The following is a 20,318-nucleotide window of genomic DNA, read 5'->3' as shown; positions in this document are numbered from 1 at the left end:
GCTCATCTGGCGCGGTCCTGGCAGCAGCTGAACCAGGCGCAAGGGGAGACGACCCGGGAGGCCGCCGGTGCAGAGTTTTTAGAAGTCTGGAGTTGTTTGAGATGTGCGGACCCCCTCGCTGGCCGCTCGCACGGCTTTCCCCGCTGTCTTTGTGTCTTGCCCGTGACAGAGGTTGCCCCGCTGAAAACTTCAGCCCCCTTTCCCCATCTCCCCGTGAGCCGGGCATAGGCTCAGGGTTTAGCTTGAAGGTCATCTGCAAATAAAAATAACGGGCGTGAATTTGTCACGGGTCACAACTGTTCCCAACTCTGGTGACTCGGTCCGGCTGTCTGTTTTATGACTTTTAGCAATACTTGAGGTGGAAATGAGGCGAACAAGCCTGGAACTGGCGGAAGAGAGGAGGTTGCCGCTTCCTGGTGCGTGGTTAACTCGTTGCGCTGTCGGTGATAGCGGGTCACCGTAAAGAGGTCGTGTACAAGTGGATGACTTAACGCTGCCTCAGAGTAGGGCTGTTTGCTATGTGCCTTATCTTTTTGCCTGTAAATTCTAGCAGGTTTCCAAATCCTTGCCTGCCTAATGCAACCTGCCAGGATATGAGTGAAGGTGTTTGCACCTTCCTAGCTCTTCCCAGTTGCCCACCTCTCTGGCACAATGTCAGTGTCCAAATAGTTGTTATGAGCTTCTAATTTTCAGAAGAAGGCAGTTTCAAGAGTTTCACACCAAGCTTTCCAGATTAAAGCTTGTGATTAGACACCTAAGTGTCTAAAGTGGAGGGGCCTAAGCAAAGTAAGTGTCAAAGTCCTAGTCTGAGAAAAGTACCTAACTCTATTACGCAATTTTGAGAGCATGAATTTAAACACAGGCATAGATGTGGCTTCATCTTGAGCAATGTAAGACAGCCCTCATCTTCTCTGAAGACCCTACAGACTGCAGGTGTTCAGCATTCCTATTTAAAGTATTTAAATATAAAACGGTGGTGCCCAGTGCCTTGCAGGATCAGCCCATTAATGAAAGGAATAAAGCTTGCTTGCTGTGAAATTAACTAGAGGAAAAAAGGAGTTTTTTAACTGCTACAAAGGGAAATGTAATATATGGAGGTGTGCTCACAACTCAAAAGGGTCCAATTTCTTGTCCTAGTTGTACTTAAGTGTGGATTTGTTGGAACTGTTACAAACCTGCTGATCTATCTGATACTGGGGTTTGGCTCAGGATTTTAGAATACACTATTAAAAGTGTCTTGGTAGTCAGTACACTGGTCCTGGATGCCTCTGTGAATCACAGTCATAACAGTGATGCCATGGCAAAGCATTACCTGCCTTTCATCCCCGTCAGGACTGTCAAAATATCCTACACAGCTGCATTACGTGATGCAGCATTTTATTTCTGCCTGTCTCATTCACCCTGGTGAGGAAAACATCAGCATGTTATAAATGCCGGCTATGGATGTGTGTTTGATGAATTTTGTAAATATGGAAGTTTTGGAGAATGAGCTTTTTGAGAAATTGTAGCTGGTGGTTTTTAGCTCACAAACCAAGGGCTCTATCCTGTTCCTAGTTCTGGCTTTGAGGCTTTTATATTTGGTGGACATATTTTCTACATGCTGCCTGTAGTTTTAGGATACCTAAATATGCTTGGAGGGCTTTGGATCTTGCATCTTTCTATTTTGAGTACTATTGTATGAGTTGTATGATGTGATTTTTCTTGGCCCTTTAAAAGTTGGCTTTAAAAAAATGCATAATAGTTCTAAAAGTGGCTATTCCTTGCCATGTGGATTAGGGAACTTGTTGCTCATAGCACTTGAGCCTGTCTTTTAATAATTTGTTTTTAACTGGATTCCAAAGGCTCATCTGAGCTTTATATTGCCTATTCAGCCTGGGCTGCAGATCTCCAGCAGACTGCAGTGTTTGAATTTCACCCTAGTCATGCATTAGAATTTAAGTGAACTGCTGGGCTCACAGTACTTACCCCTGTTATTTTGTTTGTTTACTTATTTATTTTTAATACAAGATCTAAAAGCACTGATTTTGCAGTCAGCAGAGGCAAAGCCCGCTTGGTGGGTGCAGAGCTGCGGCAGCCTACTGAGCCCCTGGTCCCCTGCCTGGGCTGTCTGGCTGCATGGTGGGGACTGGCTGGAAAGCGATTCCCAGCTGTGCTATGTCACCAGTGCCTTCCAGCTATATGCCAGACCAGGAGGCTGTGGAAGAGTATGTGGAAGAAGAGCATAGCCAGTGTCCCAGCAGCAGTGTGGCGCCATGGACATCACCTTCTTCTGGAGCTGGAAGAAGCAGTGAAGGGGCTGAAGCTGCCCTGAAGGCGCTACTGTAGACCCTTTCTCTGAGCTAATTTCTGAAACAGATAAGGTCTTACCACTGTTGTACGAAGGGCAGGAGGGGAGTGGTGGTGGTTGTAGTGACACCAGGTGGTACGGCCAAGTGGCAGGGCAGCAACAAAAGGGAACTGATTTTGGAAGGAGGGGATTCTGATCCCCCAGGCAGATCTACACCTCCATGTGACCAATGCAGTTGGATTTTGTCAAGTAGCACCTCTTTTGCTGTATTTCCTGCCTGCCTGGTTGTTTGAATAGAGCGTGAAGCTGCAGCAATGTTTTGAATAATCCAGTGTTATTTGTGGCACACTGCAGTGTAATTTAGTGACCCTTCCTCAGCAAATGGCCAGTATCTGAGGGCAGACTAGAGAGCGAGTTCAAAAGGTGTTGTTGCTCATCATTCCTGACCGTTACCTGCCATGACATACATCAGCTGGAGCTGCTGTGAAGCTGCCACGGCACATTAATTTTTCCTAAGTACCGTTTGCCTTGGAGTTGTTGCCAATGAGAAAGGTGAGCATGGGATCACAGGTGGATGACACCAGAGAGGGCTGAGCTGATAAACAAGAGAAAGAGAATAGCTGGCTGTGCTGGTTACCAGCTCAGAGGCTCGTTTGCATTTGCAGAGCTCCCTGGTCGCCTCGGGAGTAGCAGCTGCAGTAATTAATACAGCTTTTCCATATCATCCGAGGGAAGGTGCGCAAGGTGACTGCCAAGGGATCTTGCCTCCTGGGATGGAAAGGGACAGGTTTCCCATGTGGACTGGCTGTGGCCACAGGGGATGTAGCGTTTCCCTCTGTCCTGCAGAAAAGTGATGCTGTTGCCATAATAAACCTTGGGGAAGGCTGATGCACTGCAAGCACATCTTGGGGCTGGAGCTGGGTGCATCTTGGGGCTGGAGCTGGGTGCATTTCCAGACTGCTGAGAAGAACCTGTACCCAGACTCAGAGTTCAGTGGTCATTGTCCCTGATACAAAGGTTTTGCTCTCTTTTCCCAGTAAAGTAAGAGATACTGGCATAAGGGCTTGCATGTCTGGCTCATGTGTCCTGGTGACACAGAGCCTCCCTATTTTGGAAAGACTAGAGATGGTGATTCCTCATCCCACCACAGCTCAGAGCACCAGGGCCATGTTGTCCTTGGTTGAGGGCTGCCCATCTCCCCCATGGGCAGTCCACTGATATCTCTGGCTGGCAAAAAGAGTCACATATGCATCCCTGGAACGGGGGAGCAGAGCTGAAGGAGTCCCTTCAGCAGGCAGACAGTGAGGCGAGGCAGAGATGATCCCGTGTGGACCAGCTTTGAGACGCTGGCTCCTGTAGTGCAGCAGGGATGGAGGCATGTGAAGGGCACGTTGTTCCCTGCGCTCAGTCAGGGAGCCCATTGGCACAAGGCTGTGAAGTGATCTGTCACCTTCCAGGTTTTCCACAGTGGCTGTGCAACTCTGCTCTTGCTTGTGTACACCCGGCACTGTTAAATGGTTGGAGAGCTGTCCCAGAGCACGCTGCTGGCAGCGCTTGATGTGGTATGCGCAATAACCAGCAATTTCAGTGGAATTTCAGCTGTTGCTGAGTAGTGAGACATCCATGTTTATCCTTCACCTGGCCTCTGCCAGTTGGGCTGGAGGATAAGTGGTCCTAGAAACCAGAGCAGGTCAATAGATCCATCTTTTTCCAAAATCCTAGTTAACTGGAACCAGTTGGAAACTTGCTGTAATGGAAATTTCAGTTGTGTATAATTTTTTTAACAGAATGCAATTGATCTTGTTCTTTGCGTTAGTCTGCCTCCACTTTTTTTTTTTTGTCCAGTGTTTTTTGTGTATTCCAACTTTTCAGGGAGGGAATTAGGCTCACTTATGTAAAAACACATCTCTTTAGTTGCATCTCTGAGTGCTGCAGTCTCCTGGAATCCTGAAACAGTGTTGTTTGAAGACGCAATTTTTTGCTCTGAAGGTTCACCTAAGAAGCATGTACTCAAGACCAACTCTGTGTACATCCTCCATCCCAAGATATCTTGTCTTGTGCTGTTCAGTTAGTGGCATTTTCAAGGATGCTAGTCTGCAGCCTCTCCCCCCGCATGGCACACCTGTGGGCTGGGTTGTTAAGGAGAGCTGTGCTTTTGTGTGTTGTGCCATGTCCCTCCATTTCAGCTGGGTATGTTACTAAGTGAGTATTATTTGTGCAGCACCTCATGTCATTCTTCGTTGTTTGTTTGTTTCTTCCAGAACACTATAATTATGCATCTTCAAATGTAAGTGCTGGCTTGCCTCTAAATGTGGCACATTCCTCATTGTCAACTCCATGTCATGGCCTGCAGACATCAAATCCCGTCATTTCAGTTGTCCCATCGGCAAACCATCCCTCTGGATATGGAGGACACATTGACAGCGCGGCCTCCGAATACTACCTGCCACCAAACATGAGACCTAATGGAGCTCCAGCACTGGAGAGCCCCAGAATTGAGATCACGTCTTACATGGGATTGCATCATAACAACAACCAGTTTTTCCACGATGAGGTGGAGGAGGCCATCCCTAACACCAAGCGGTCACCTTCCACTGCCACTTTGAACTTGCCAAACATCGAGGCATACAGAGACCCGTCGTGCCTCAGTCCAGCAAGTAGCTTGTCTTCCAGAAGCTGCAACTCTGAAGCGTCTTCCTATGAGTCTAACTACTCGTATCCATACACTTCACCTCAGACCTCTCCGTGGCAATCCCCGTGTGTCTCTCCAAAGACCACCGACGCAGAGGAGGGCTACCAACGCAGCATGGTGGCCTGTACTTTGCTCAGTTCCCCAAGGCACTCTCCATCAACATCTCCTAGAACGAGCATCACAGAGGAGAACTGGCTGGGGGCTCGCAACTCCAGGCCTCCGTCTCCCTGCAACAAGAGGAAGTACAGCCTTAATGGCCGGCAGACCTCCTATTCCCCACACCACTCCCCCACTCCTTCTCCGCAAAACTCACCGCGGGTGAGTGTCACGGATGACACTTGGCTGGGAAACACAAACCAGTACACCAGCTCCGCCATTGTCGCTGCCATCAATGCCCTCACCACTGACAGCACCATCGATATGAATGATGGGATTCCCATCAAGTCGAGGAAGACCGCCATTGATCACACCCCATCCATGACTCTCAAAACTGAACCAGCTGGCGAGGATCATGGGACCATGTCGCCAACTGCTGATTTGTCACCAGAAGACTTCTCCAGCTTTCAGCACATCAGGAAGGGAAACTTCTGCGAGCAGTACCTGTCTGTGCCACAGCATCCCTACCAGTGGGCCAAACCAAAGCCTCTGTCTCCAACATCCTACATGAGGTAAGGAACCCCAACTCAGGGCAATCCCAATAGTATCTTTACTGCATGCTTTTGTTTCCTCCTTCCCTTTTCTGTCTCTGCTTCCTCCCAAATCTGCCCATCCACTCACTCCACTTAACTGTGTCTTGTGACACTGCCTCTGTTGTTGGTGTGGTGTGACCACAAGTAAAGCCTTGAAGGGTAAAAGAGGCTGTTCTAGGAGCTGGCTATGCATAGGTTGTAACCAGTTATCCACTTCCCAGGGGATGAGCCCTAGACTGGGCAGTCTGGAAATGGGACGTTCAGAAGCTCAGACAGCGGGCCAATTGGGTGCCATGAAACCTGTGGCTTTACTTAAAGTTTATTAAGTCTCAGTATTTTTATATGGTAGGACAAGGATATGGTCTCATTATGGTGACTGTTGCAGGGCCTTTTACATTTATGCTTTATGCACAGTGAATACAAGTTAAGTAAGAATATGGTTCTTTTGTGAATTATTTCAGCTTGTCTGAAATTATTTCAGCTCATCCGGAGGCTGTCTATCAATCTTTTTCTGTCTCTTCAGGACAGTGGTTTTCTGGTTTTTTCCATCTTTCCCACTACTTCTGTTTAAAGAAGAAAACCTAATTTTTCAGCGGATAGTGGTTCAATCTGTTCATCAAATTTATTTATCACAAAAGGGCTCTGGGTAGGAAGCAGCACAGAATAGCCAAAATCTGAGTTACATTCATTGCATTCTCTTTCTGTCTCAGTATACACTTTATTTTGGAGTCTTCTGGAAGCTGTAATATGTAGAAGCATGTGGTTCAGGAAAATAGTTCAGCTTTCCAAGGGTTAGTAGGCTGTTCCCAGTCCCTGGTTTTGATGGTCTCCCCTTTTTCTCCTCTTCCCCAAGCACGCCTGGCTTCTTGCTCTTGACAGTGAAGCTGCCTTTCTCAAAATGAAAGCAGTGAGAATGTAGCTGAAATGTTTCAATTAGCAATGCATTCCCTGGTTCTCAACCTTGTCAGTCTCACCTTTCTTTAGCCAGCACCTCTCTGCCATGTGCTGTCTCCCGAAACTGTGGTGGAATGGTGCATGGCTCTTTGTGTTACAGCACACTCACCTTCCTCATCGTTCTCCTTCTCCTCTGCATTGCCAAGCTCCTTTCAAGACCCTGGCTCAATTTAGCACTGGGAAACGCAACAACCCCTTTGGGTCTGACCACCCAGAGTTAGGCACTCACTGCCTTTCAGAGCTGGGGTGGAGACTTCTAACACCAGGTAATCCTTCAGAGCCTTCCCATTTACTTAGAAAAAGCCTTTTATGTTCACCCACTGTAGTGCCAAGTAGCCCACGTTCAACAGAGAGGCCGGCCCTTGGCTGTTGTGTCCGGGGCAGCTCTTTGCTGACAACTTCAAGGGCAGGAGTAGGACAGTTTGACCAAACAGGTTTTTATCTTTCCGTTGCAGCAAGCGGCTGTAGGCGCTGTGCCGCGGTCCGTCAGGAGGCACCCGGTGTGCCTGTGCACTAACACAAACAAGAAAGGTGAAGTGCACAGAACGAAGCCCCACTATGTTGTGTATTTAACATTTTTTTCCACTGTTTTGGTCTTGTATAAAATATGTTTCCTGGTTTGCAGTATGTTTCCATGTGATCTCATTAACTCGTGCTCTAGGGCAGTTGGAAGTTACTGTTGAAATGTGATTTTTAAGTTATTTTACCAATCGGATACACTGACAGTGCTTCCTTCCACCAAAAATACCTCTCGTTTTATGTATATGAAAGTGCTGGGCTACTGAACACAGACGTCAACAGGATCACAGCCTACGCAACAGAAACTGTTATTTTAAATCTTTCCAAAAAAATTGGTTAAGAATTTGTCACAATAGAGCTGGATTTTTTTCCTGTTATGTTGCACATCTGTTCTATTTCAAACGCGAGGGCTGGAGGGGTGGATTCCAACAAATAACTCCGGCTCCAAAATCTACCCAGTCATAATGATTTTGAGATAACCAGATTTGATTACCTCCTCTCTCTCTTCCTGAATATGCGGTACAGTTTTCATCAAAAGCCAGCATGCCTTGGAAAATCACTGATGCTTTTCCCTCCCTCTCTTGCATTCTCATCTCTCTGGGAGCAGAAGGGAGCAGGCTCAGGCAGACCATCGGCTGAGTGCTGTCTCCTTTCCCAAGGTTTTATAGTGGGCATCAGTCTAAAAGGGGAACTGCTTTTTGCTGTTGTTTCTACAATTGATGATGTTTTTAATTTGTCATAATTAAAGTTCAGTCTGCTTTAGGCTTTTCGAATCCTGGAGCAGGGGAGTAATAAGAGTATGTAATGAGAGTCTAATAATGCCTGCCTTAACAGAAATAGAGTGTTTATGTGTTTCGTGAGCTCGGATGCTCAGCCCGGTCCCCAGGCTGTGGGCTCTTTGCTGCAGATCTGGGCTCACACTTCTCCCTCCAGACTACGAACATGTGACTGTTCTTGCATGGGACTCGCAGGGGATCACAGGACGGGGTGGGAGGGTAGAGCCTGACCTCGCAGCTGAGGCTTGAGCTGCACAGGTTAACCCAGGACTGGTGGGGATTTGTCTGCAGTCCTTTGGTTGTAGCCCAGGGCCTTGCACCAAATCTTTGGATATAGAAAATACTTAGAGACCAAGCACAGGTTTCAGGAGAAGCATTGGAACAAACCCTGAGGTAACAAGGGGAATCATACCTTTTCTAGATCGAAATGAGTTATCTAAATAACCAGTCTGCCTCAAAAAGTCCTGGAGGTAAATCATGATGCAGAGAATCAAGAGATGGTCTTTATGAAGCTCTCTTTCAGCTTTTATCTCAAAGATCTTTTTTTATTTTGGTATTTATGCATTGTGCTGTCTCACTCAAATGCAACAAGTTTCTGTCTGGAGTCTCTCTCTTAGAGTTAACACAGCAAATAATTTTAAGAGAACCACTCCACTGGGCAGTTACTGTACAAGCAGGTGATGGTCTGTGTTTCTCAAGCCCTTGCTGTGTCAGTGGTGTTCCTTCTGTGCCGTTTCTCCATCGCTCCTAAGTGCTGTGTAATGCAGAATGTATTGTGGACAAAAATGTCATAATGGAAGTACAGGACTGGACTTCTGCCCTCGGCTATGGGGGCACTGTTAGGGACTATTTCCAAACTAAAATCCCATTTTTTGTATTCCGTACCTGCTCATAAGCACGTCCTAAATCACCCTGTATCACAGCAAAAAGTATAGGCACTCACCAAAGTGCCATGCTGCTGAGTATCTTGCACATTTTATATGACTTCCTCTTCACCTGCTGTATTTGAGTAAACACAACCTGAAATTTCCTGGAGGCAGTTTCTTACTCTTTGAAAAGTAATGCATTGTAGTTATATCAAGTGTTATCGATTTAATCCAAGGAGTGTGTTGGCCTTTAACACTTGAGTTTGCACTAAAAGCAGTGTTTTTCAGGAGGAAGAGAAATGGTTGGGTTTGTTGGTTGGGCATATGGCATATATGAGGTCTACCACACCAAAAGGAGTTTCCAGGAGTAGACAGGTAAATTTTAAAAGCTCCCTGTGGTGTTTTCTTCCACAGTTTATTTTTTTAACTGTCAAAAGCCACATTTTCTTTAGCTGCAGTCTCTTTTTCAACCTCAACAATATGCATGTATGTTTTTGACCTCAGACACATGGTCATGTAGTTTTACATATGGAGACTGAAGTTTTTACCTAGGGAATGTATGGTTGGATACCTGTCTGCAAGTTGCAAAAGCACATTTGACTTTTGTTTGCATCAATGGGCTTTTTTGGGGGTTTTTTGTGGATTTTTGGATTCTACTTTTGGGACTCTGACAGTATTAAACTCAAGCATGCAAAAATTGAGGCCCCAAACCATATGATTTCCGTACAAGCTATGATTTTAAAATGTTGCAGACATTTTTCTTCTTTCTTTTGATTTGTGGACTTTTCAGATGCCTTTGATTTTGCCTTTTTTTTTTTTTTAAGAGGTGTTTTGTTCCAGATCATGAGATAGAGGGCAACCCTACTAGGGAAAAGTTGAGTTTCTCAAGAAATTGGGGTTTTCTGAAGGAGGAAAAAGGCACCAGCAATCTTAAGATGAGAAGAGATAGTCAGCAGTGCAGTAGAACCGGATTTGCTGACCTGTGCATCCATGGCAAGCTTGCGTGTTTATGGCAGGCGAGAGGAAGTTCCTCAGACAAAGCAAAGGCAGGGCTGTCTGGGCAAGACTCAGTGAAGTGGGGACTTGTGGTTGTGTGGCAGTGACCATCTCCTGGGACTCGTTAGTGTTAATTGAGGGGCCAGTGCTGGGATGTGGATGGGGAAGAGCCCGAAATGCTGCTAACCTTTTTCTCTTTTCTGCTATATTACTGCTGGGTAGGGATATTTGGATGCTTTCAACATGTTTCATTTGCCATCATGTAGCAGGGACTTTTGATTACATTCGGTTGCTGTACCATAAGGCTGAAGACTACTTGGAAGGCTGTCTCAGTAAACTGATACATTTTTGTTTGTTTGTTTGATTTAATCTTCCCCAAGCTATCTCCCAACTGTTTTTCAGTTCATTCAAACAACCCTGTGAGCATCTTATTAATGGCCTTCCTCCACCAGCTCATTAACACCCCAGGATTCTAAATTCAGAACAAGCAGAAATGCAATGCCAGCCACTTATCTCCATTCCTGCAGCAATAGTTTCTTGTCCTTTCTCTAAGCCATCAAATGTGAAACTTCCCATGCAAACCAATCTCTGAGTGTGAATTTTTAGGACAGTAGTGTGAAAGTATTATGTGGGAGAATGACAACGACTCATGTTTTCAGACTTCAGCATGAGCAATTCCAGTGCGCCTCGTGCACTTCACAGAGGAGCTACTTGCTCCACATGCCAGCAAAATACAGCCAAGTCTGAGGTGGGACACAGCATCTATTTTAACAGCTCGCAGCCAGATTGCTCAATTGTCAGACAGGAAATTCAAAAAAAGAGAGAGTAAAATCTGCCCACGTTAAGTCATAGGTGAAATATAAAGCAGGTGTATTTTTCAGACCACAGTCAAGCCTGGTGGACACGTAGCCATCACCGTTGTTTTCTTACTCTTTCAAAATCACACACAGGGATCTTTCATAGGCATCCACTTCAATGTGAGACAAGTAATAAATAATAAATTGTAACCATATTTGCATTTGGTGCAGAGTTGGAGCAGGTTCAAGCTAGCAGCCTGGTAGAAGTTTCAGCAGCCCTGTGGTTTTTCTAGTTTGTGATTTTGTTTCTATAGGAAAACTCCTTGTCATAAAAACATAAGTTTAGCACAGGGCACCCAGTCTCAGCTGTCCTCCTTCTAGGTCACTCACTTTACTTCAGATGCTGAAAGACACTGAGCATCTTCTCCTAGGCAGCTGTCTGGGGTAGATGACTGTGCTGTGGTACTTGGCCAAGAGCAGGGTTAGTCCCAGGGTGAGACTGGCAGTTGTTCTTATACCTTCTTCAGTTTGGGACAAAAAGTGTTTGTGAATCTCTTTTTCAAGTGGCCGTGGGCATCTAATAGCTTAGAAAGCGTAATGGTAATTTAATTCCCAAATGGATAGCAGTCATGTGAAAATGGAGTTTAAAGACCTTTACAAAGTTTAGCAGAAGTTTTTGGCTTTGTTTCCTCCCTGTCTATATTCCAGTGGGCTGCTTAGTATCTTTCTTTTTTTTTTTTTTTCTGTTTTTTTGTAACTTGATAAATCTTTCTGCTAAAGACAGAAGTCAGCCAGACTGGATAATCTGTTTTTGATTTAATCATATTGTGTATCTGGTGTATGCAAAATAAATCACTATTCATCTGGTTTTTAATCTGATTTATGTAGGATGGAGTTATATTGAGCCAGTTTTCTACAGCCTAGCACCAGGTTTTGTGAACCTGCCTTGAAGCAACCATACCTCATTACAGCATTTAGGAGGACTGCAGTGAGATTTATTATGGCGCGGAAAGGAACGGGACAGGTTTTCAGCTGGTGGAAAATGCGATCTGAGGGCAAAACACTGATGTGTATTTGATAGGAAGACTTCATGAAGACATTTTATTCCTCTTCTTGACTGCTGTGGTGGGGCTCTTCTCCCCTCCACGTGACACTGGCTTGATGAGGTAGTTTGGGCCTTTTCAAATTGATATTTGCAGCAACCAGATTTGATTTTACCACTACACCATTTGCTCAGTGGCTTTTTCCTTTAACCACGTTTAGCCACAGGAAATTAAGTGCATGATGAAGATAACCTAACATAGGAAATAGCTCTGACAGCCCCAGTCCATGACACTGCTAAATGCATCACTTTGCTTCCTTTATCAGGAAAACTCCCATTAATTGTCAATTTATAATTGGACAGGTGGTGCTTTGGAATTTTGATTATAGATTTCAGGCTAACAGCACACTGTATTTATATTTGCAGGCTTTACTTGAGAACATGAATTTTACAACTTAATTATATTAACATTTTCAGGTGCTGATTTGAAAGGAGTTTGTGTGTTTTTTCTTTGGTTCTATTTTTTTAAAGAGATAGCATTAATTACAAAGCTATCACTTCAATGTATCTTAAAAAAACCCCAACCCTCTTCACTTGAGGGCTTCATGCTGTCAGTCAGAGTTGTCCTTTTTAATTAAGTGTTAAAAATTTCTAACCTGATGGATGTTGTGTCCTCAGAAAAAAAAAAAAATCCATCAAGTGAGAATTTACTTAAAACCAGAAACATCTGTTTAAAAATGTGTGCTGATCATCACCAGGAGAGGCACAGCTGTTTTGCTCTGCTCTTTGTCATTTATCATTAGTCAAATATGCTTCATCCAGAATTTTTTTTCCAGACTAAAATATGTGTATCTAAAGTGCTAGGCAAAGAGCAGTGGCTACATACAATGGCCATTTGTCTGTAATTTTCTGCTGTCTCTTCATTCCTTGTATGAGTGTGTAGTAGTAGAAGAGCTTCCCCTCACCTCCAGGCTGGGCCCTGGGCATTTTGGGGGAGAGGCTTGCACAGGAGCTCAGAAGGTGCAACATCCTGCCTATAGCCGAGGCAGGGGCTTCCATGTGTGGAGTGGCAGAAAGCAAATTCAGGGTTTGTCCCTGGCAGTGGAGAGAGAGTGCCCCCCTGGCTTCTTCTGACTCCAGTTGTTCATGGAAGCTCAGAACCTGCACAGAGACAACGAGTTTCTTTTAGATGAGCTCCCACTTAGAGTGAGCTGGGATGGATACTTCCTCTCTGTTACAGGTCTCCATGTCCTGAGGGCTGGAGAACAGAATAGCTGGAAGTTTGGCAACCTGCCAGTGAGCCGTCCTGGGGTAACAGGAGGTGCCCAGGAAGCAAAAGTGATCCTGGTCCTCACCCAGGATGGGACTTAGTGGCTCCAGCTGACCCCTGTAATGTGTATGGTGTGTGTCCATAGACATGCAAATACATGGCTCAGACTTGTAAACAATGAAGATAATGTAGGAAAACTTAGCACCACCTGAAGTCTCAGCAGTGCATATGCACACAGCCAGTAGCAGATATGAGTTCAATATGCTCATGATACAGGGCTGGGTAAGCACTCACAAAAACCCAAAAGGCAAAGCAAAAAACCTGCCTGTGCTAGTGGTAGAAACCCCGTTCTGCAGTGGAGCCAGCAGGGCTGCCTTGGGGAATGTGAGAGCTGTAATGCCTGAGAAGCGACAAGTGCAGCGAGCTGAATATTTGCAGTATATGCATCCGTTGCGGAAGCTCTTGCACATCCTTTCCTTCTCGGGCAGCTCATTTCAGCCGTGATCCCTGCTTCTCAGGCTGTCCTTGCTCCCGGGCTGTAGCAGTGAGGCAAGGATCCAGTAAACCCTCAGTGCCCGGACTCCTTGCAGGCTGGGGAGAGCTGTTGAGCCCTCAGCGTCCTCACCTGCAGGTGGTGGTGGCCCAAGTCCTCTCACAGCACCAGGGAGCCCTGGCCCATGGCAGCTACAAAGGTTTGAGGGACACGATTTTCTGCTTGCTGGTCATCTTCTCCAGGCTGATGGGAGAAGTAACAAAGTTTTACATAAAAGGGCCGGGGAGTGTGTTGCAGTTGTGCTGTTTAACTACTTGTAAAGACTTTTGAACGACACTCAGTGAAGACAATTCACCAAAGAAAAGAATATAGAGTGGACATGAAATTAGTGTTTTAATTGTGAAGCTTATTGCTTCAATTTTAAGATTAGTAAGTCTGTCTCAGGGCTGCTGTTTCTACAGTCCTTGTTTCTTTTCTTTCAAAGCATCAAGTTGGCATTTCTTAGAGGTCTCCCAGCTATTTTCAAGTGTGCTTTTGTACTGGAAGAGGGTTTCTAAGAATGCCTCTTCCCCACCATTGCATGCTGTCGGGCTGCATGATGGTAATGAGTCCTTAGTATTTTAGTTAATTGCAGGGTCAGTACTGAGCCAGAAGAGTGAGCTGCGTTTTCTACAGGCTTGCTCATCACCATCAATAGGATTCATAAGCAAGTTCTGACTTCAGAGCTTGCTCCTTTGCAGTGCGTTAACCCAAAAGAGATCGGCTTTGCTTCACAAGACTCTCAGACATGCTTTGTGTTGGGAGTGAAGCAGGGAAATGGCTTTTTTTCTTCTTTCTACCCCCTGTAAACAGAACAGATTTGTTGAAACCCATTAGATTCATTAAATGCTAAACTAGTTTGGCATTCACTTTAACTGCAGAAATCTTCTTCCTAAAACTCCCCGTGTCTTTCTGCCTACCTTTTTTCTTTTGCTTCAAGAGTTAATATATTAAGATATTTGTAATATGTGTCTTAAAAATTATCGATTTTGGATACAAATCAGATAGCATCTGGTCCAACAGATACGCTCGACCCATAAATCTTCCTAAAATAGCCATTAGCTCCTAAATTACTTATGGCATTATCCTTATTGGTGAAATTTTAACTGTAAGATGGTGAAGGATGAACTCTGAGAAACGGTGTCTAAAGTAATAGTGACGGCCACTTGTGGTTTATGATCACGTACTTGATGTTAATTTTTAATCCGTTTTCCTTTCCATTGCAGCCCATCCCTGCCTGCTCTTGATTGGCAGCTGCCATCTCACTCAGGACCTTACGAACTACGTATCGAAGTGCAGCCGAAATCCCACCACCGAGCTCATTATGAGACAGAAGGCAGTCGAGGGGCTGTGAAGGCATCTGCGGGGGGCCACCCCATTGTGCAGGTACAAAACCATGTAATGAGCAGCACAGGTTGTTTATCTCAGTGCTCTGTGGCGAGCACTGTTTCTTCTCTAAAACCAAAAAGTAATGGGAGATTTTTCCTGTCCTCAGAGATTCCTGCATGTGAGCACACCTTAGAGCATATTTTAAACTGGGTGGACCAAGCCTTTGGTGAAAACAATGCAAGAGCAATACAGGGCGAGTGGATTAGTGCTCTGTCCGTGCAGGACTCAGCGAGTGTTCAGCTAGCAAGTGGTGACCATGGACCTATTTGTGCAATCAGACTCCAGACATGTGGTTTATACTTAAATCAGCTGGGGACATGCCTCAGTACATTTAGTCCTTAACTTGCAGTTGGATCTAATCAGAACTGTGAGTGCGTGTTGGAGTGCAGAGCTGTAGCAGTGATGTAGAAGTATGTCACTGGTTTGGATGTTGCAGTGAGTTCTGAGCTTTTAGAGTTTCTTCTGTTAAGTTCCTAAAACCCTTCCAGCTACTCTGGAAAGCATCTGAGGTCTGAATCTAGTTTCATGAATTCTACCAAGCTCTTTAGTTGCTCTGTATAAAGCTTTTAATTTAACGACACTCTAAACTGACCCTTAATTCGTTTATATGAGTAGTCTCATTCATTTTTAAAGGACTTCGCTCAGGAGTAGGAAGAACAAGATTTGGTTGTTTAAAACAAAAAAAGAAAAAGTAGTGGGAGAAGAGTGGGAGACAGTGCCTGTCCCTCCTCAGCTGCTGCTTTCTCACCCAGCAGTTAAACTCCCAGTGCCACCCGTCAAGGTTGTGACCCTCTGTGCATCAGAGCCCAGGTTTTATTGCTGCCCAGATGCCACAGGACCCGTGGATGCCACGGCACTGCTGCCATGCTTGCACTGCTTGGGCTCATGCCACAAGCCATGCTGCAGGAGCAGTAGCTCGTTGAAAGCCCAGATGGCTCAAGATGATGTACGGACCACACATGCAGGGCTGTGCATGTTTGTTTATTTGCTGTAAACCCCTGTTAGCAAACACATCGTTGGAAGGAATGGTGGGAGGTTGGGATGACACCAGGCAGAGAATGCTGCTGTGTAAATGTGTGCTGCTGCCGCAGCTGGAAAAGGAAAGTGAGGGGAGTTGTCTGCAGCAAACACACTTTAGCTCTGCCAGAACTCATCAGTGACATGGGATTATGAAAGTTGTCTGCTGCAAGTTGAAAGGTTTTAGCAGAACATTTGTGAGTGATATTAAAGAGGGGCTTGTGGCAGACATGCTTGCTGACAATTAAAGCTGCTCTGTTTGTGGCTTGATGCAAGAAAATGCAAATGGGGAGGCATCAATTTGCAATGGCCAGCTTGGCACTTAAAGTTTCTTACGTGCTTTTTGGAAAGACTGAATGTGATGCCAACATTTAATTGGACTAAATGTGTCCAGACATTTCCCCTCTCATCCCCTGTCCCAGTCTGTCAGGAGTGAGCATGCTGCTTCCAAACACAAACAAGTGTCAGAAGAGTGGAGAGGAAATTACAGAAGGGCATGAAGGGAGAGGGGAGGAAGCAGACAGTCCCAGCCCTGTCAATTAGCTTTACCGGCTTAATAAGGATTAATGTATTTTTCAGTCCTTTTATTACAACCCAAACATCCTTTTCTCCAAAAAGAACAGAAACATAAAGAGGTGCAGAAAAGTGTCTCTGTGCTGACATTGCCATCATGGCCAGTTATGTGTTTGAAGAAATGCATAAAAGTTCTGACTTAGACCAGAGGTGAATAGATGGATGGATTAAAAGTACTTCCAAAAAGAAAGAAAGTATTTATAAATAATTTTTGTAACAGAAATAGTAAGTATCTACAAATAAAGAAGTACCTGAAAAACAAAAGTATGTATAAATAAACAGAGGAGGAGGAAATCTAGGGAGTAATTTCTGATAAATTGGTGACAGACAAAACCTGAAAAATGCGTCTCTGAATCAACGTATTTCCAGATGTTGCAGCTGTTTGGGTCAGGTTTGATTCATCCCACTGGGTTATACAGAAAGGAGCCCAAGTTTTGAAGTTCAAACTCAGATGTGAACTCAAACAGAATCTTAGTGTCTTCAGGTCAGAGATTTTGTATCAAGCTTTTAGCTCTTCAACATTTCTAATATTTTCTATTCTGTTGACTCAGGGAAAACTCTCATAAAATTGCTTTGACCTCTTGTACTACCTTTTTGTGTTACATTTTTTCCCATGTTGATAGTCAGGTCTTTCTTATGTCAGTACTTTAGGGAAACTTGCTTTAACTCTGCTGTTGTTAAAGCTCTTCCCCTTTATCTTCAATGAGAAGAGAATATGGATGAGGTCTCTCTTGTCTCTCTGTTTTTCTATTTCGCTCTCTTTGTTTCAAACCCCCTCTCGTTTGCATCTTGCTTCCGAAGCTAGGAGATGTTCTCACATTAATACCTCCACAAATCTGTTGGGCATGCTAAGGCAGAGGAGAAGTAAATCCAAAAAGCATCTGCTGTTCATGGCATGGTTCCCAAGTAAAATTGCCAGGAGGTTGCTTTCTCTGCAGCCAGAGCAGGTTTATCTATTTTTTCCAGGCAACATTAGCTTCCTTGCTGCTGATCCATCTCTTCTTTTAGGAGGTGGAATGTCTGAGGATCAAAGGTTTCTGAGGCAAGCATGCTGAATGAGGAGAGCGGTGGCATAGGAGGCCTGGAGTCTCTCTTGGGTATGACATGAAGCTCAAGGTTGGAGACCAATTTTTTCCTTGGCTCCTCCAGGCTGGTGACTTTACTGTGCAGCTGGAGAGAGCCACATGTAAAGCTGAGGACCTGGCACTGTGTGCAATGCCGACACTGTATGAGATTGCTTTTCTCTCCCAAACCTGAGCATGGCAGGCTGCCTGAGGAGTTCATACTGACCCATGGAAAGGGCAAACCTGGTGGGTGCTGGAGGCTGCCTGTGGCAGCAGTCGTGTCCACCGCTTGCTCCTTATCATCTCTGCATCATGTATGGGACTTGCTCACTGGAAGCTCCTGTGGGCCATCTCCCAGGCCTATTTCATGCCAGTAGGATTTCCTGTGGATTTCCTTCTGTGGAATGGCAGCACCTTCCTCACTGCACTTAGGAACGATACGGTTTGGAGCACTTCAAGTTGCCTGTGAAGGCTCATGAGCCTAGTAAAACAATAATTCTCTCACATTTCGCTTTTGCCTGTTTGGGTGTTTGGCTGCCATGGCAGCTCCAAGCTATCGCTGTTCCCGATTGCTAAACGTTTGGAGAGTGGGATGAGCCGGCGCGCCTAGCGAGCTAAAAATGCCGCAGAGGATTGGCAAGCGAGTGGTGCTGGGGAGCGGTGCTGGTGAGCTCACAGCTGGCACTGGCTTTCACCCCTTGGCTTGGGGAAGTATTTTGCGAGTTGCTGTTGCCTTTGGTGATTTCAGACTGGAGTACTCCCACCTCTGAGTCAGAACAGGGATGGTGCCCTGGCTGGCATCAGACATTGTGAAGCTTCATGTTGCGTCAGGTGAGGGTTAAACCTGGGACCACTCTGAGAAGCAAAACCCTGTCTGCTAGCATCCTGCTGCCACCTATTCCTTCTCAAGAGTTCATGGCTGGGGTGAGGATTTTTCGAACAAAGCAAGATGAAGTGAATGGGGTATTTAGGAAACCCACAGCATTACATAGCTACAGACACATTTTAAATGAGGTGAATTTAATTCAAGGGGTTTACATCCAGAACATCTTAAAAATGTCCTCCATTTGGACCTATCTCCCATTCTTCATTTTGAGAGTAATGGTGAGGAGTTGCCCAAGATGAGGTTTGCATTTCAGCCAGCAGTGGCCCTGTTTCAGCTGCAGGTAAGTAATCCAGCAGATAAAAGTTTGGGCTCCCCAGGGAGGGATGGCACCAGATTATAAATATATGGTCTGTAGACATTCCAATTAATAACTCATCTTTGAAATAAGTCAAGCACTTTGACTGCCTGAGATGGAATTTTTACAAGCAGGGTGTGGTGTATCTGTGAGATAAAATCCAAATACTCAAGAATGTTTAATTAAAGGGCATGATGTACTCCCATAGAAGATTGTATTCAATGGTGAAAGAAAATATTCAAATGCACGGAGTAGCACTAGTAAGCACTTTCAAAAGCCATGATTATATTTAAGTTTTCTGACACAAAATATGCCAGGAATTCTCTTCAAGATCTCTCCTAACATGAAGTAGATAAATTGGTTAGAAAAAGGAAAGAAAAGAAGTTGTAAGGGTTTTCCATTTTTATCTAAGTAAACAGTACTATCCAGTATTTGTTTTCCTCTTGAAAAATTAAGTTAATATGGAATACACAGTGAACGCTGCCTTGCCTTTCACTGTACCTCTTTGCAGTGAGGTGGTAGAGGTTGTGTATGGCTCCTGTGCTCCCTTATGAAATTTGATCTGAGCCTGTGAACAGCTAAATAGTCTGAACTCCCTCATTTTACAGGCAAAACACAATGATTTGTCTGCTGATTTACATAGGCAAAATGTTGTCTGTGCCAGGAGATTTGCTCACAAGAGTCGTCTGTGTCCTTTCTTGACAAGATCCCAAGTAGACATTTCGGGTCTGATTTTCAAAGGCCTTGAGGCATTTGTTGGGATTTTTAAATCCCCTTATGACTAACAAGTGTCAGACTCTCCTCTATGGCAATTACTGCCTCGGTATTTTTTGTACATCTCCACATCACCATAATTAGGCACCAACATGCCCCTGAGTTATTTGTGTGCCTTGGTAACACATGGAGTGTGTTATTGTTTGCTTCCCATGGATCAGTTGGTTTTGCTGCTTTCGGATAACAAGCACAAAGTCCCAGTGAAGGTACTGGCCGCCACAGGTACCTGCCAGAGCCCTTTCATCTTCAGACCCATAAGCAAAGAATACCTTTTGCAAACCCCTTGGGGAATAGAAAGCCTCACTGACAAAGCACTGTAACTTCAGGGGGCATCACACTCTGATCAGCACCTCTCTTCACACACAGCCGACAGCACAAGGTCAGACAGTCCTGTGATAACCAGAAGACTAGATGGGAAGGAGAGAGAGCTGAAGTGTGAAAGGAAAAGACTGAAAAGAGGTTTCATTCACCATTGATGACAGGAAGAAGATGAAGGTACAAGGAAGCCAAGAGGAAGGCTCTTCCAGACAGAGCAGGCCAGGTCCTTTGCAGCAATGTTCTGGTGCTGCACAGCAAAAGTGAACTCATGGCAAGTCCCATTGTATGGGACCTGCAGTGTGTTCATAAGTGCTTTTCTTGGTAGGGGTCCCCCACTGCTGCAAGTTTGTTTTAAACAACAGAGCTGCCACCGTTGCTGAGTGAGTCAAGGGGATTAGAGAGAAAAAACAGTCCCTGGTGGGTCCAGCTCATGGCCATCTGACACCTGACCAAGAGGAGAGGATGTGGGAAAAACAGTGTTAGCTGCTTTCCCCTTCCCTCTCTGGGTCAAGCAGAGCAGAGCAGAGGGCATATTCTTGTTAGTAAGCAGTGATTCAACTCATCATGCCACAGTGGACTTCC

The 20,318-nt window shown here is 45.1% G+C and overlaps 1 protein-coding gene across 6 annotated transcripts in view; it reads left to right on the top strand.

The window, feature by feature from the left end:
* Nucleotides 1-4,499: 4,499 nt before the first annotated feature.
* Nucleotides 4,500-20,318, top strand: part of NFATC1 (nuclear factor of activated T-cells 1) — a 101,711-nt gene continuing 85,892 nt past the window's right edge. For all 6 annotated transcript variants that reach the window (XM_017738637.1, XM_017738634.1, XM_017738632.1 and 3 more), the window contains exons 1-2: nt 4,500-5,647; nt 14,647-14,806. In XM_017738637.1, the coding sequence (XP_017594126.1) occupies nt 4,515-5,647; nt 14,647-14,806 (1,293 nt within the window). In that variant the 5' untranslated portion in view covers nt 4,500-4,514. The remainder of the gene's footprint in view (nt 5,648-14,646; nt 14,807-20,318) is intronic.

Source organism: Corvus brachyrhynchos, unplaced genomic scaffold, assembly GCF_000691975.1.
Source record: "Corvus brachyrhynchos isolate BGI_N302 unplaced genomic scaffold, ASM69197v1 scaffold146, whole genome shotgun sequence".
NCBI classification, from domain to species: Eukaryota; Metazoa; Chordata; class Aves; order Passeriformes; family Corvidae; genus Corvus; species Corvus brachyrhynchos.
Note: the sequence above shows the minus strand (reverse complement) of the source record. Positions and strands in the feature narration are given on the sequence as shown.